At 30.1% G+C, this 17,467-nt stretch overlaps 2 protein-coding genes and 1 pseudogene across 5 annotated transcripts; all 3 read right to left on the bottom strand.

The window, feature by feature from the left end:
* Positions 1-1,556: 1,556 nt before the first annotated feature.
* Positions 1,557-3,990, bottom strand: LOC149878799 (zinc finger BED domain-containing protein 4-like). The gene is made up of 2 exons (XM_090071228.1): positions 2,201-3,990; positions 1,557-1,870 (listed from the first exon to the last, which is right to left on the bottom strand). The coding sequence occupies exons 1-2, from the start codon at positions 3,819-3,821 to the stop codon at positions 1,557-1,559; spliced, it is 1,935 nt and encodes a 644-aa protein (XP_089927354.1). The 5' UTR covers positions 3,822-3,990.
* Positions 3,991-4,129: 139 nt separating this feature from the next.
* LOC149878797 (uncharacterized) lies at positions 4,130-8,986 on the bottom strand. 4 transcript variants are annotated; one of them, XM_090072255.1, is made up of 5 exons: positions 8,868-8,986; positions 7,889-8,017; positions 6,968-7,125; positions 6,774-6,884; positions 4,130-4,560 (listed from the first exon to the last, which is right to left on the bottom strand). In XM_090072255.1, the coding sequence occupies exons 1-5, from the start codon at positions 8,929-8,931 to the stop codon at positions 4,483-4,485; spliced, it is 540 nt and encodes a 179-aa protein (XP_089928381.1). In that variant the 5' UTR covers positions 8,932-8,986; the 3' UTR covers positions 4,130-4,482. The 4 variants fall into 4 exon arrangements, with proteins under 4 accessions (XP_089928381.1, XP_089928382.1, XP_089928383.1 ...); XM_090072256.1 differs by having other exon boundaries at positions 6,968-7,056; XM_090072257.1 differs by lacking the exon at positions 4,130-4,560 and having other exon boundaries at positions 6,774-6,858.
* Positions 4,550-6,737, bottom strand: LOC149878798 (uncharacterized; annotated as a pseudogene).
* Positions 8,987-17,467: the final 8,481 nt, after the last annotated feature.

Genomic DNA, 17,467 nt, shown 5'->3' with positions numbered 1-17,467 from the left:
GAAGTAAACATTGGTAAGCGAAAGATACTATGACCCACGATGAGGAAATTAAAATATGTTTTAATTATGCGAACTTTGTTGTTACGTCATGCTAATTTTAATTAACGTTGCGTGAATTTTTGCGACAATCAAGGCGCAAACAAGAAACTAATAACAACAACATATTTACCTTAAATATGGGTGGTGGTTAAATGAACGTTAAATTGCGTTTATATAAATGAAACAACAAAACGCGTAAACAACTATATTAAAAAATTATTTTTTTAGATAAAAAAAAATTTTAATAAAATAAAAATATTATTAATAAAAGTTATTGATAAATTAGTAGAAAATCATTTAACAATTTCTTTTCCCTTTACACTGTGTTTCATCTATTAAGACTCATCATATATACTTTTTTTAAAAATTTACACATTTAGAACAGTTTTGCTAAGTTACATTGTCACTTCTTTACTAATTCTTCCTTCCTTTTTTACAGAGTAAACCCAGTTTTTTTTGGTATTTTTCAGCTATTTTCATCGGTTACCATAGCAGCAGCTACCATCTTACGTTATTATTTTTTATAATCAGTATAATATTAAGTGTTTGAATTAAGAAAAAAAAAGTTAACATGTGTTGTTTTAAAATTTGTTGATTATTTGCCCAGTTGAAATATGACATTAGAAAAGTATCCTTTAAAATAAGGAACGAATTTTTAAGCAAAATTCTTGCCTTAAAACAAGGAAATTAATAGGTAATAATTTTCTTAATATAATCAAGCTGGATTACCCGGCGCTTCGCGCGGGTTTCTCAGGGTTAGGAGGGGCCGCTGGTGGCCCAAACCTGGTCAAAACCACCGCTCAGGCCTACTTAGTGCCTGTGCCAAGTTTGGTATTGGTTGGTCCAGAGGTGTTGACACCTATAGCTAACATCAAACATACAATTATTAATTTTTTATACTTTTACTAGAGAAAATAAGAATGTCTGACTCTTACCTCTAATAAAGAAATAAAATATTAAATACCTGTAAGAATAATAGAGAGTATTTCTTTATTTTAAGACAGCGGATTGAGTAAAACTTCCTTACTTTATTATATAACTACTATTGTACGTTTACTTAATGTACTAATATATATTTTAATTCTCGTATAAAGTACAAGTGCAAACGCAATCAAAATATAGATATATAGCATCAAGAAAATGCATGTATTAACTAGGGGTGTCCCGGATAGGTTATCCGGCCGGATATCCGGGCCGGATTTGTATATTATCCGGTATCCGGTATCCGGCCGGATAATAAAATTATGCGGTTGGTTATACCGGATACTTCATGTTTATAAATAATAAGAAAAAAAATTATATAAGCTATTGCTGCAGTCTTAAAGATACACAATTTAACCATGATCAAATCCTTTGGTAATTGACAGAATGACAGAACCTAGAACACAAACTTTAATGTGTTCATCTTTTTGAATAATCTAATAATTAATTATTCTAAATGAAATTAAAAAAATGATTCAATAAAATATCATTCAAATTGAATTAAGAACTAACTGTACACAAGAACTACAATTTTATCACTCATTTGTAAATTTATTTGCATTATGATGTATAAACAACAACATTTCTCCGCGTTGAGGTAACAGCCTTGATCGCTTTTTCTCATAAATATTTCCATATTCAGAAAACAATCTCTCTGAAAATACAGAAGATGCTGGTGGTGCTAATAATTTAAGGGCTAAATCTTTTAGCAGTGGAAACTTTTCTTCATATTTCAAATAATTTAAAGCATCATTGTTTTTATCTATAATAGATTGATTAAAGAAAACATCAACTTCTTGAGCAACTTGTACAAGAGAGACTTGATCTGAATTTATATGACCATCATTTTCTGAAAAATAATTACAAATGAAATTACAAAATAGGAATTTTGTAAGTATATTTTATGAAATAAGATAAAATTGGCAAAGCAATTTTCATAACTTTTAGAAGTATTAAATAAATATAACACTAACATCTGTTGTCGATAATATACAGTAATATGTTATAATAAAACAATAATTAAATGAATTTTGATAATAATAATAATAATAAAAATTGATATTCTTATTTAGTTTTTGATAATAATAATAATAATAATTGATATTCTTATTTAGTTTTTAAGTACTATTAAACGACAAGTTTGTTGTAAAATTTCTTACAAACAGAAAAAAGTTCTTACCTCCATTTCCTTCATATTCCGCAAGTTCTGAAAAGCAAGAATCAAAATCATTTTCTGTCAAATCAACTTTCTTTTTTTTGGCGCTTGGTGTTAAATTATTGGAACAAGTAGCAATATTAATAACTTCTGGTGAAAGTTCATTTTTATTTCGTTGATTTTTCACTACAGCCTCTAATAGCATTGATCTTGCTTGCTCTCTTTTATCAATAGGAAGAAATTTGTGCTTGTAGCGAGGATCAGTAATGGTGGATAAAACATATCTCTCATCATTTGTAATATCTAGATTATCTTGAGAAAAGAATCTCTTATTTAAAGATGCTAAAAGATGTTTTGTTATTTGAACTGTATCATCTTTTTGATCAACTTTTGATAAAAATCTTTGTAAAGTACATATATTTGGAACAACTGTTGACAAACTACAAACATCAGAACTCATAAACTTAGTAAGTTCATAAAAAGGTTTCAAAATATGCAATAGACTTTCAATGAATTTCCAATCATTTGATGTGAATGTTGGCAGCTCATTATGATCAGCTAAATATATTTGAACTGCTCTTTTAAGTTTCTGAAGTCGTTCTAACATTAAGTATGCACTATTCCAACGAGTGGGGACATCATGCACTAAAAGTAGAGGTGTTTCATTTTGTTGTTGTTGTAATAACTTAAATTCTGTACATGCCTTTGATGAATGATTAAAATGGCCTGCTATCCTACGTGCTTTAGCTAACAAATCTATTACTAATCTTTGGGATAAAACTGCATCCTTAATCACAAGCTGTAATAAATGAATTGTGCAATGAACTGATGTTATTTGAGCAAGTTTACTTCCTAGAGACATGTTTGCAGCACCATCTTTAACTAAAAGATGTCTTCTTTTTGAATTAATTTCCCAGCTTTCTAACATATTGATGGATTTCCCAGCTATAATTATTCCTGTGTGAGATTCTGGAAAATGTGAAGCATAGAGTACAGCATGTTTGCGTTCAAAAGTATTTTTTATCCAGTGTCCTGATAAAGAAATAAATGTTTCATTAGATGAGGAACAAGTCCAAATATCAGAAGTGAAACTTATGGACTGTGTTTTTGTAATTTCATTAAAAACTTTCTTCTTTATATCATCATACAATTGAGGAAGAGCATTCTCTGAAAAAAAATGTCTGCTTGGGATTAAATACCTAGGCTGTAAATGAGCCATTAAACCAATAAATCCATCATCTTCAGTAATACTGAATGGTTGGTTATCTAAAGCGATCATCATGGCTATTTTTTTATGTATTTGCTTTGACTTTTCATTATTAATATCCCATATCTTTTTTGATGAAATACTATCTTCAATAGACATTTGTTTTTTCATTTCACACATTTTCTTTAAAATTAGCATGCTACCTTTTGAACGTTCTTGTGGAACTGAAGATGCTGAAGGTTCAATATTATTTTCTCTTTCCTCTTCATACAGTTTTAAATGAAACTTTTTGGCATGATTGTGCAGTGGAGTTGTAGAAAACGATTTTTGACCAGAATTATTAGATCCCCTGCTTATCTGCTTTCCACATGGAATGCAAATTGCTATCGATTCAGAAGGATCATTTATTTTAAAAAGCTTCCAAACAAAACTTGTCATTTTAGAATCTTTACTGTTATGATATTTTGGAATAATTGGCTTAAAAAAATACCTGTTAAAGGTTTTGTAAATAAAAATTATCCGGCCGGATAATTTTAAGATATCCGGTTATCCGGTATCCGGCCGGATATTTAAAACAAGCTATCCGGGACACCCCTAGTATTAACTATCAATAAAATATAAACCACCACAACAAAAGATGCATAATATAAAGAGTGATCAGTTAAAACTTGAAAAATGGAACTTTATATTTTTTTAGTTGTTATCCTAAAAGAAAGAAAGAAACTAAAATTAAAAAAAAACACAAATTTTATAAAATGAATGATTATACTTTTTACTAAAAATATTTAACTTTTTTATTTTTTATTACATAACCCAGATAATTTATCAAAATAAAAATAAGTCAAAATCAAATAAAACCCCATAGAAAACTAAAAATGCTATCAAAAAAAAAAACTATATTGCATCTTGATTATTTATAAATTTAACTAAATGTTCAGTTGTCTAAAAAAATCATTTGCGATTGAACTATTAATTGTTTTTGGAATGCCACAAACTTTTTCAAGTAACGAAAACACTACTCGCAATTCGTCTGGATACTGCAGATCAAAAAAGTAAAACGTTGTCAAAAACAGTAATACCACCTCTGAAACCAGCATCTTCAACCAATAAAGCATTTAAATCCACTTTTATATACATTGCTAACCCAAGTATAAAAAGTAGAATCAACTGTCATACTCTAGTAAAAAAAATATTGTCATCAAAAATTAATACATCCACTCTTTTGTTGCGTCTAATCTATTTTAATTTCTACATTATGTTTGGGAAACTCCGGGGTAACTTTATGAAGTTCCTGCATTTGAATCTTTGGTTTTATAGAGACTCATTTTTTTTTAATTCAAAATTTAGTTAAAACAGATTAGACGAGACATAAGAGCGACTGTACAAAGACATAATAAAAATATTTGGTTTAGAAGGATTTTATAAAGCATCAATATAAACCCTAGATTGGATAAATTAGTATTATTAAATTCAGTAATGTCTTTATTCATCCAAATAAAAGCAAAAAATAAATATTAAATTAACTAATTTAAATTTGAACAACTTGCTCTTTCATTCATATAAAAAAATCTTGGATATTGTTTCAAGAAAAGGGTAGATGACTCATCGAGTACATTACTGTTCATAAATATAGGAAGATCTAAATTATTAAGATAACGATTGGCTAAAAAAAACAGAGTTTTATCTGAATTAAAGTTCACCAGCCACTGTGAGCCCCATGCTGGAGAAGAAGTGAGATCCTTTTCAAGCTCAAATGCCCCCTCCAAGCAATCAGAGAGTGTTGGCTTCTTATCATGACAAGAATAAATAGTAGTATCATCAGTAAACAATGCTACCTTAGATATGAGAATGTCTGGAAGTTCGTTAATGTAAATTAAAAAGAGTATAGGGCCAAGGATTGAACCTTGAGGAACCCCTGAAGTTACAGAATAAGAAGAAGAGTGCTGTCCATCGAGGACAACTTTTATACTACGATTGGAAAGGAAGGATTCAATAATCTTAAAGATGTCACCAGACACACTGTAAGAAGAAAGCTTATGGAGAAGACCAGCATGCCAATGCTTTAGAAATGTCAAGAGCAACGGCCTTAACCTCTCCACCTTTATCTAATGCCCGATAAAACCTATCGGTTATTACTGTTAGCAAATCACCTGTAATTGTAACTGAACAAGAAGATCGAAATTCATATTGGTGATCAGAAAGTAAGTTATTAGATTCAAGTCGAGAGATTAAGTGTTTGTTAATTAAAGATTCAAAAACTTTGCTTATGATAGGAAGAAGACTAATGGACGGTTGTTGGACAAATCAGATCGCTCTCCAGAATTTTTGAAAATAGGGATAACAAATGTTGCTTTCAAGCAGGCTGGAAAACAAGACTCTGATAAGCACTTGTTAAATAGTTTTCAAAGTATCAATGACATCTCCGGAGAACACTTCTGCAAGACTATAACAGGTATGTTTTCCGGGCCACAAGCAGTAGAAGAGTCTAAGCAGGAAATCACTTTAGATACAGAAGCTGGAGTGATATGAATGCCAAGCAATGGATCAACCAGTTTGATGGCTATATCAGGTAGAATGTAACTAGTGGAATCAAGTCAATATTGATGAAAAATTCTTAGCAAACAATTCAGCTTTGTCTTTAGGTGAGGTGACAAAATCTGAACCATACAAAAGAGGTGGAACTACAGATTTGCCCTTATTATTGATACTAATAAAGATTCTCCAGAAGTCACAAGAGCCTAATTTTTGTGATGAAATACGAGATTTCATGACCTGAGAATAGCAGGCTTTGGCGTTAGACAAAACCTTTTTACAATGGTTTCTAGCAGTAAAAAACAGACGTCTGTTTTCTGGAGAATTGCTTTGCTGATAGATATGGAAGTAATGATTTCGGTTGGCAATTGTAGCAGCACAATGTGAGGAAAACCAAGGAGAAGAGTGAGGTTTGACTTGGAATTGTTGATTGGGAATAAAAGATTCCATGCCAGCCTGAATCCACGAAGTTATGTAAGAAGCACATTTGTCAACAGGGTGCGATGATAGGGGGATTTAGATGATGAAGAAGAATGAGATAATAGATTTAAAGAGATCAAACAGTGATCAGAAGCACCTAAGGGTGAGTGAGGAGAAACTGAGCACTGACTAGGATCAGAAACATAACATAAGTCAAGTAGAGAAGGAAGATGATTCGGGTTGTCTGGAAAACGAGTTGGAAAGTTGACTATTTGAGTTAGAGATTGAGAAAGGCAAAAATTGTGGGCTTTAATGCCTGCTACATGGATGTACAAATGCACAAATGAAATAGAATAAGTATTATTCATAAATAATGCTTGTTTCATGCTGACAGTAGTAAAAATTTATATTAATTAGAGTAAATTGTTTAGAAATTACCTTATAATCTTTGAAATGTATAATTTCCTTCATAGAAACTTGTGCTGGACATTGGAATTTTTTTGTATCTTGCACACTAAAATAACTTTTTTGAAAAGAGTGTTCAGTTTTCTAAAATTATTCAAGCAATACTTTAGTAAGGTAAATATTTTTTATTAAAACTATGAATTCATGTTATAAACAATGGAGTTTACCTTTGCTTTTGTTTTAATCTTGTATGCTTTCTTTCTTGCATTATTGCGATCTGTTCCATGTGAACAATCCAAAACTTTCAGTGCTAAAACTATGAAAGACACGTCTGCATAAAATCCTTCATTTTCCCATAAAACTTTGTGATTTTCACTATGTACATCTAAATGTGACACGGTCTGCTTTACACTGAAAGCGCTTATACAAAAAATGATACAATAAGTTAACCAAACTTCAATTAGAAACATTGGATTTACAGTAAACACTTAATAACTCAAACATTCACTTCGTAAATTCTAGTAAAGTAGAACCATTTTACAAAGAACCATATACAAAGAAATTGAAATAAAGTTTGACAATACAATGACATTTAAATATTAACAATATTTAAATGTCATTGCATTGTTGCTACTATAAGCTACTGCTGTAAATGTTCGATTTAGAGCAGTAGCTTATAGTATAACTTTTACTAGCATGTATTGGAATATTATATTTTGAAGCCACTTTTTTCATTTACATCATATTTTTTACATCAAAGAAAGTAATTCTGATTTATAGAAAATTTAAAAAAGATGTTTGAATTCTGAGGTTGAAATCTGAAGTCTGCCATGAACTATTTAATTAAATTAAAAAAATTTCTTACCTAAGGAGAAGCAAGATTAATAACTGCAAAATAATTGTAACTTAATTGTAATTGTAAGAGACATTATTTTAAAGCTGAGAAAAAGGCATTTAAAGTTTTTAATTCATCACTGCGTTTGCTCTTCTTAATGAAATACATTATAAACTTTCAATTTATAATGTATTTCATTTACCTTTCCAACTATTTTCAATTATTTTCAAAAGTTTGTGTTAAAGAATTTTATGACAACTCAAACATTTGCATCATAAAGTTGATATTAAATAAATCAAAAAAAGGTTCAAACCTGTGTTACCAAATCCCTTGGGTGTAAACCATGCTACAAAGCGAACAGTGCGTTCTAGTTCGTGTTGTTTTATGTAACACAAGGCCTCATTTTCATCTTCATAAAAAAATATATGACTTTTTCTTTTAGCTATAAAAAAATTCCTGTTATTAACATCTTCTAACTCACAAAAGGAAAAAAAAAGTCAAACCAAACTTAAGCTATATTTAAATTAGAAATTCATGAAGTCGTTGCTTTGTAAAACATAAAAATGTACAAGTTTTATTTTGTTGATTTAAATAGTTAAATTTAAAAAAACATATTTTTTAAATTTAAATTTATTTTTTGTTAATCATTTAAATGGTTCAAGAATATGCTTAAATATGCTTATTTTAAAATCAAAATCTGAGCCTGCATATGCTTATAAACGTTATGGTTGTATAAAAATGAACTGTAGTGAATAATACAGTATATATATTTAATATAAAAATAATATTAAATAATAACAATAAACCATTAAAAATATTGTTAAATAATACCAATAAACAGTATCAAATGACATTATACCAAACAATATAATTATCAATTTAAATTTATTTATATACCATGGTATATTAGTAAAATATATTGAAATTGATATATTACATTGTACAATAAGTAGTACTATGTGTAATACCATTATATTGTACCATGAAAATACTAATAATAAATGAATTCAAAAATATAATTAAGCAAATATTTAGCAATAAACTAAGTATAAAGATATACAATAGCAAGTTAAACTTCCTTTTTATCTTTTGTAAATAAAAAGGCAAGTAGCAGCAGGATTAATATTTTAAGAACAGATTAGCAATGTGAATAACAAAAAAGTTAATTAATTTTTATTTAATTTTTATTTACTTTCTTCCCTCAGTCAATGTCAATGACGTCTCGCTTTAACATTTTTTAATATTACTTTCCAATCTTATAATTATTTTAACAAAAAAACTTACAAACTTACTTTTACTTTCATGCATTTTTTTAAACTTTTGAAGCACGTGCGAAATAAACGAAAACAACAACATAAGATTAGTTTACACGCACGTTAATTAATATTAGCATGACGTAACAACAAAGTTCGCATAATTAAAACATATTTTAATTTCCTCATCGTGGGTCATAGTATCTTTCGCTTACCGTAAACATTAAATGTTTGCCCAAAATGCCGATTGACGAAAGAAATAATTAGCAACAATTAAAAAAAAAAAAAAAAAGGTAACACTTGAGATTTCAATAACAGTTTAAAAAGTTTGGGGGATTATACATTTAGGATGTTCAGGAAAAATAGTTTTCAAATCTAAAAAATCAAACCCTCTAGATTTGAAGCAAATATGTTTAAACTTACTCCTAAAAAATTTCACCATCATTAAATCTCTTTCATTGTCCTCAAAGTACATATTCGGAAAAAAAAGGACCTGAAAATGACCCAAAACAGCTTACTTTAAGGGTCTTGAAGGCAAGGCAAACATAGATACTTAAAAAAAAATTTTCTTCGAGGGTATAGATAAATATAAGCATATTTGATTTAAATAGTATGAAAAGGTTTCAGCTTCTTTCTAGAATTTATCTCCTTAATCATGTCTTTTTTGTTCTGTTCCTTCGCTAAAGAAGGAAGACTACCTAATAATCTTTTCTTGGTTTGGAACGGTGGAGATTTAACGGAGATCCTGAAAGCAGAACGAAAATTGTTCACAGACACCAATCTGTTTTGTTTTTCGTCTTCGTTGTTGTAACAATTAATATATTGCTGCATCATGCTGACGGCTCTTTCTGTCATTGACAAGAATAAGGTTATTGGAATATTTTTCAAAAATTACCGTAGAATTAGCATACTCAGCATTTTTTAAAAAATTTTCAAAATAGACTGTGTATGCCAGTTCTACGGTGGAAGTGAAAGTCAGTATTTCATCCATTCTTCTGTTAAACCCACTAAAGCGAAACATAAGATAAGAAAACTTATCTACCAAAGGGGGTAAGCTTGGTGGATCTTTGTCAGTATTGAGGTTTTTTTTCTACCTCTTTCATCACCTTGTTTTCATTTTTGAAATGTTTATTATAATAAATATTTTGGTTTCTCTTACGAAGACAAATCTCCATCCAAGTTGAGAAGATAAAAGCTGCATATTCAGAAAGTAAACGGCTTTAGCAAAAAAAATGGGCGTGATGAACAGCTCTAGTTTTCCTGGTTTTAAAAATCAGGTGATAGATAAATCACAACAGAAAGTATAAAGTTCCGAGTCTACAGCAACCTGTTCATTTATACTCCCACTTCAAATCATGTTTTTCAAATTTGGTGTCGACCCAAAACAATTTCTTTAAGTAATCCTCAAAATTTTTCTAATTTGCAAAATATTTAGCAGATCCTCTTTTTTCATTTTTCTTCAGATCAAAATGCTGTTTGTTTAATTTTATGAGATTTTTATTTTATGTTTTAACAACATCAAACCCCTGTTTTTATCAAAGGTTTCTTAACCGTAAAGGGTTCTTAACCCTTAAGAACAGTAACAGTCTGGTTCTACACATCTTTACAGGTTTTTACGAAGTGGGCTCGTAAACTAAATTAATCTTTTTGGTGGTTTTGGCAGTTTAGATTGCAGTTAAGCTTGATGTTGTTTTAATATCCATGTCTGTTGCAAGCTGAATCTTTAAATACGAGTTTTTATTTTTCTTTTGTAACTAATAGCTTATTTTTAAATTGTAAATAAATAATATAAACAACAATTTATCTTAATTGTATTGTAAATTATTGTCTTTTACATCATATCGTCTTTTATTTAATTATTATGCCGTATCGTCTTTTATTTAATTATTATGTCATATCGTCTTTTATTTAATCATTATGTCATATCGTTATGTCATATCGTGATTTATGTAATTAGTAAAATTTTAGTTATAACTTAAGAGCATATTCTTTTATTCAGTACAAGTGCTAAAATTGATTTTTGTTTTAATATCCTTACTACTCATGTTTTTCCTTTGGTTTGCTTTTTTTTTTTAAAAAAGTTTCTTTAAATACTTTTTAAATTTAAAACTTGTTTTAGAATAAACATTATTGGGCCCTTAACAACAAAAGCAATAAACTCCTGTTTTTTCTTCTCTGATAAACTAATACTTTATAGAAATAAATTCAGAGCAAATCAATTAAATAAATGCAAGTGAGGGACAAAAACTTTAACCTCCTTCCCCTTAAAAATTTGGGAAACTTGTAGAAGTTGTAGGTTCCAAGAAGAATTTAAATAAGAAATCGTTTTAATTCATTTCGCTTACATTTTCATTTAGGAGGAAAGCTCTTTGTTTTTATACTTTTATTGATTTTGATGAATTCAAAGAGATTACAAAGGAACTTCTTTTCTCATTTTTTGTTTGAAAATCTCCGAAAACTGAACGCTTCAGCAATTAAATTTTTTTAAACATGAAAAATGAAAGCTTCACCAATTAAATTTAATGAGCACGGTTTTAAGTTAAAAATGTTATTGTCTTTAGAGCGTCTTTATTGTATTCAATTTTTCCAAAGAAAAAAAAAAAGGTTACAATTGAAAAAGAAAAACTGGGGGAACGTTTGAGTTTCACTATTTGAAAAGGGTTAAAATTTTTGAATTACGAAAAAAAAGATTTTCTGTTATTGCTTAGATTAGAGTTAAATCGATATATAGATTTGAGTTGAAAGTGGAAAATCATAAAAAAATATACAAAATTTCAACTTTGTCGGTAAAATGAAATTTGTATAGAATTTAGAAAGTTTTATGCTTTTTATCGATAGAGTGTAATTACTAACATAGTAAGTAGCACACGCTACCATCAATCTACCACCCGCTACCATAAGTGGAAAATATATTTTCTAAAAACTATGATTTTTTTTTTTTTTAATCAAAAAGTTAATTTCATAAAAGTTAAATAAAAATAAAAACGTTGTCTGTCATGAACGAGATGAAATATTCTTTGGTGCATAAAAAACTGAAATTTTGAGATTCAAAAGTAGAATCGAAAATCCGGTGTTTCTTTGAGCGGTAATGAGTTACAGACAATGGTAGACCGTGGTTCTATCCGACTTTAATATTCATATATATACTTCTGACTCCATCTATAATATATCACTTCATGGTCATTAACTAAAAAATTAAAAAACAAGAAATCTTTTAACATTTGTTAGCAATTTTAGCTTTAAATATAAAAAATAAGGTTTTCAACAAAAAGGAGTAGAAAAAACCAAAAAAAAAAAAAAAAATCTTTTAAAAGCGAAAAGAACAAACGACCTTTGATTTTTCTGTTTGTTGATTTATTATTAACTACTATTTTGTTTAAACAGATGACCTTACAAAAGAGAAAAAAATGCTTTGTTTCTTTTTCTTATCAGCATATTTTCATGAAACTAATAACGCTGAACAAACAAAGGAGAGAAGAAAAAAAAAAAAACTTTTTTTCTACTTTCTAAGCAACGTATTTTCATGTCGCTTACAACGCTAATTTAGTTATTTCAGAACTATCTATTTAAAAAAATTTTCTACTTTTTCGTTTGAACTTTCAAAATATTTATACGGTTTCTTCGATTAAAAATAAAATTATGAACAAAAAGCAGAATTCGAGTCATTTTTAATAAAGGGCCTTTTCAATAATTTATGACGAAATATGAAAAAAACACAAAAAACAGATGGAATTGCACTGTTTCACTTATTGCAGTTTTTTCTTTATACAAAAAACGTTTTAAAGAAATAATAAATTTTATTTTAAGCAGCCGAAGGCGTTAATTTGTATGAATTATTTGTTCACCCCCTGCCAATTTCAGATTTGATGTCATGATTAAAAGAAAACTTTTTTCTCACCCACGGAAACTAGCCAATCAAATATGAGAAAAGTCTGAATAAGCCAATAACATACGAATGTTCTAACCAGGGGTGCTTTTTATTCAAATCAAAAATCATCCTTAAACAACAATCAATAGCCACGTTTTTTCATAGTACTGATATCGCTACGTCGATTACAGTACGAGGCTCAATAAAAACTAAACTCAGAGGCCATATTAGGAACGTATTACGTTTTAGATAGCAAGATACATTTCAGAAGTAAATTTATTTTCTTGAACAGCGTGTATTTGAGGTGGATGTTTTCACCATAATAGCTGAGATTAGCTGTGTGTTCTAATGGGTAAAGATCTGTTCGTTAATGCTATATTTTATCTTAATAAAGCTATTGCTACGACGATGGCGTTATGTGTTTAATTTAAGTTTTTGAGTAAAGTTTTTCAATTTATTATGAATTCCATCCTTCTATAGCTATTATTACAGTGATAAGTTTATAGTTTAACCATTAGCCATAATATCGCTATCGCTACGTCATAAGTAATAATACTTATGTTTCATTTAAGTTAACGAAAAGTTTTAAGCCCGATAAAAGGGTTCAGTTTCAGTATTGTAAATTTTGAAAAATATTGATCGAATATTGACGTTATAGTTTGTCGGTTTACCTAAGCTATCATCAACTTTTACGAAATATTTCACCTTAGTTGTGATTTCAATTTACTGGTCAAACTTTCTAATTCAATATGCCGCTTGGTTACTATTCCTTTAACTTCAAAAATTGTTAAAGGGTTAAATGTCACTTAAAATAATAAAGGTCATTCTTGCTTTACTTTAAACAACGTAACTCTCAAGATACTATCTCACCTAAATACAAATAAACCTATCGCTTAGTAATGTATTTTGGGAGAGTCTGGAAGATGGGGTGGAAAGTTTATTGTTCTTTCTAAACTTTTCATTCAGCATGTATTATTTAAAATTTGTCATTGTAATATCTCGTCAATGTTTGTAATTGACGTGACTATCTCTGACACTATGCGCATTTTGCTTATACAATGGTGTTATGGCGCACTCGTAGGCTTCTAATACTTTAAATTAGTTTTTCAATTGTTTATGTAAAAAAAAGAATTATATTATTTATTATTGTGTGAGGGCGGCGGATTTTATTAATTCTTTTTTTCTTTTTATTTGTTTTTATGTTAAATGTGATTATTAAATGTGACTGTGGTGGTTCTATGTAAGTGTAATGGTAGCGCAAATATAGAGAGTGATAGAATGTGAGATAGGACTGTCAGTGTGTAACGCAGACGTGGTAAAAGTCTGCGTTACACACTGACAGTCCTACCTCACATTCTTATACTTCATATACTTCAATTACATATACTTCAATTACATATACTTCAATTACATATACTTCAATTACATATACTTCAATTAATGAGAAAAGTTAAGTTTAAAAAGGTGAAATGCAAAAACTCGATTAACTAATTTAAACCTCGATGCTGCATTTCATGCAAAATACTGTTCGTCATTGTTATTGTCATTTGTTTGTTTTGTCTATAGTTAAATACCCTAAAAGTTCTTGTTTAAAAATGTAGACCTCAGTTAACGGACAGTGAATGAATTTTTGTTGTAATTCTTTGTGTTGTTTACAGTTGTATTTTGAGGGTATAGAGTATAGATGGCAAATGTTACTAACTTTTTGAATGGGTAATTTAAAAGTATCGTACTGTAGATGCATTTCTTCAAAGTTAAAACATTTTAAACCTAATTGTTGGCATAACTTCTTTTCTAAGTGTCCTCCTTTGTAATAGATGGTAGAGTATTCTCCAACTAGGTTAAGAAGGTAACTCGGTGCGTCGCTACAAGCGAGGAATGTTCGTTGCTCTGTTGTAGGTTGTGGAACATAAGTGAGGCCATGAATGTTGTTGAAACAAAGTTTATATGATTTCTTGTCCTTATTCGAGAGTTTATGAAAATCTTCACAGGGAACAAAATGTTTAAAGAAATAAGTATCAGTTCTTAAATGTATTATTCCTATTTCCCTGATACAATCATGATTGTTGACACGTATTGCCTCTACGTCAATTAAAAACGAATTCTTTTCCCTCGCTTTTTCTCGCATTTTCTTGGCGTGTGTTGCTAATGGTTCTTCTTCGGCCATTTTCCTTTTGTAGATTTTTATAATTAAATCTTGCTAAAATAACAAAAATAATAGAGTATCACTGGCCAATGAGCAGGGTCGTGATATAAGCCTGCGCACCCGTAGTCGGATACTTGTTACTCGTATACTTATATTATTCATCATTCGAAAATGGTGGATCAGTTGTCATCCAACATTTTGCGTGTGTGAAAGGTTTGATTGAGTCGTGTGCATCTTCATCTGTGAATGTTTTTGGTTTATTTTCGTCTTGTACATAACCTAAAACTAGGTGTTGTGGAAATCCAAGTCGTTTTTGGAGTTCATGATGTATTTTGAAAAATATTGTTATCACCTTGGTGGAGTTGTGTTTGGCGTGTGAGTGGATATATAGCTTCGTGTTTAATATCACATGTCCTGTAGCAGAAGTAATTATCAAATCTTGTTTGGTAGTGTTCTTGTAATTTATGGGTCTCATAAAGTGGTAGGTAATGAAGCTGGATATAAGAGTAACAATCAGTAGCATCATTAGTATCATGGTGATTTTGACTTTCGTGTTATTTAATGTAAAACACAATAAACTCATACGGTTTCTGTAAGGTTCAGGTTTGGAAATCTCTGAATCGCTTATGATGTTTCATGTTTGTGAGAAACTAGTTAAGATTGATTCTTCCAGATCTATTTTTACTTTCATTTGTACTAGTGTGGGTAACCCAAGGATCATGTCATGTGGTATGTTAGAGGCAATAACTACTGTGGTACGGAATGATTTCTCTGTCATTTGAATAATAATTTCGTCTTCTCCAATAATGGGTATTCTATGATTAGATGCTGATATTAAACATATTCATTTTTTGTTTGTAGAAATCAATGATTCATCATTTGTTATCTAGGTCTTTACTGATTATGGTTATTACTGATCCTGTGTCGATCAATGCCTTTACTTGGAATTGTGTCGCATCATTATGTATTGTGATCATTGCTTGTAGTACTTCACTGCAACTGCCATCTTTTAAATTAATTTTTGAAATAGAAAGTAGGTTTGTTTCAGGTATATTGATCATTTCGTTACTTTCTTTCTTATCATCCTTGAGTGTTACAGGTGTTGGTTTAGTAGGTTTGATTTGGTTTTTCTGCGTTGTTTCGGGTATGTTTAATATTCGCGGGACGGCGATAGAAGGGCCATTTTTGGTTTTTCTCCGTAGAAACTTCATTATGGGTTCCTTATTTAAGTATATAAGAGATATGATTAGGAACAATATCAGTATCCATTTTATGATTCCTCCTATTCCTCCTAATATGCCATGAAAAATATTTCCAACTCCTGTAGAGGTATCTTTTATCGCTGTACCAGAGGCGTGTATGATATTGGAAGCTGCTTTACCAAAGCTACTGACAACCTTCTCGTCTAAATTTCCAACTCCGTTTAATATGCCGTTTAAAGCAGAACCAACTGCCTTTATGATGGTACTTCCTCCTTTAGCTAGTGATTCAATGGTTGCTCCTAAAGCTCTTCCAATGCCAAGTAGAACGTTACCATCACCGTGATCTGTTTGAAGTTGTTTTACCTCCTGCATTGCATCGTGAACGTATGTGAAAATATTTAGCATTGTATACGGTTCCAGGTAGTGTGGTGCAGGTGTTAGAAGGCGTTTGTCAAATCCTCTAATTTCTTTTAACTTTATCATTGCGGTTTCTTTCAAAGAGCTTTCTTGTATTGCAAAAGTTGAAACGTCACCTTCGGATGTAATCATATAATATTGGTTGCTATAGTCTCTGAAATAAGTTACAGATGGTCGATTTTTACACAAGGTAATAGGACTTGTTCTAACTACTTGCCAATCAAATATTTTAAGGAATCGAGTTGTGTTGTCGTTTGGTATAGAAATAGGAAAGTTGTGATAGCATGTGTCGTTAATTTTTTTGACAAAACATGAATACATCGTTGTCGATACATACACAAACGTACTCTCCGCGAGTTGTTACTTTGTGGAATCCTAGGATCTTGATATTCTTGTCTGCATTGTCTTGCCAAATGTCCCGTCTTATTGCATATAAAGCAGGGTGGTTGATTTACTGTTGCTGGGTTATAATCCTGATTTTGGCCAAAGTTACTACTATTTTGTCTCTGTAGTCCAACCTTTAACTTTCTGATCTCCTCTTTGAGCCTAGCTACTTCTCTAGTCGCATTTTCTGGATTAGCTAAATTCGCAGGTGTTGCACTATACGCAGCCTCGGGTGGTGTGTCGCTATCGGCAAAAGATACAGTGTTATGTTTAGCAGACTGGCTTTGTAATTTTGCCATGGTTTTTATCACGGTTTCGACTATGCGAGCGTCATCATCAATGTTAACTGAATTATTCATTCTAGCAATTCTGACTACTTGTGTTTATGTTTCCGGTTAGCTTAAAAGAAGTTTTCTCTTTAAACTAGAATTAACTCCTAAAAAGCTTGTTGTATTAATTGTAAATTTTGCCTTATTTTGTTTGGAAGGGATTCATAAAATATCGAAGCAGATTTGTTTAAGCAAAGTGGAAAAGCGCAAAGTTGTTCATTATTGTCCCATTTGTTAAATGTGGCAGTTCTCTTAAATTGAAGGAAAAATTCTTTTACATCATCATCTGGTCC

The sequence above is a fragment of the Hydra viridissima genome, unplaced genomic scaffold (genome assembly GCF_058129835.1).
Source record: "Hydra viridissima isolate aposymbiotic clone 2 unplaced genomic scaffold, HvirCarnegie_v1 scaffold_14, whole genome shotgun sequence".
Taxonomy (NCBI): domain Eukaryota; kingdom Metazoa; phylum Cnidaria; class Hydrozoa; order Anthoathecata; family Hydridae; genus Hydra; species Hydra viridissima.
The sequence above is the reverse complement of the archived record's forward strand: the minus strand, read 5'-3'. Positions and strand labels throughout refer to the sequence as shown.

Bases quoted from the DNA above. Each gene is read 5' to 3' on its own strand.
- LOC149878799 (XM_090071228.1), bottom strand. From the start codon at position 3,821: ATGACAAGTTTTGTTTGGAAGCTTTTTAAAATAAATGATCCTTCTGAA. The intron at 1,871-2,200 runs GTAAGAACTTTT...ATTATTTTTCAG, and splicing joins GGAATATGAAGGAAATGGAG to AAAATGATGGTCATATAAAT.
- LOC149878797 (XM_090072255.1), bottom strand. From the start codon at position 8,931: ATGTTGTTGTTTTCGTTTATTTCGCACGTGCTTCAAAAGTTTAAAAAA. The intron at 7,126-7,888 runs GTTTGAACCTTT...TGTCACATTTAG, and splicing joins CAAGGGATTTGGTAACACAG to ATGTACATAGTGAAAATCAC. The intron at 6,885-6,967 runs GTAAACTCCATT...GAATAATTTTAG, and splicing joins AGATTAAAACAAAAGCAAAG to AAAACTGAACACTCTTTTCA.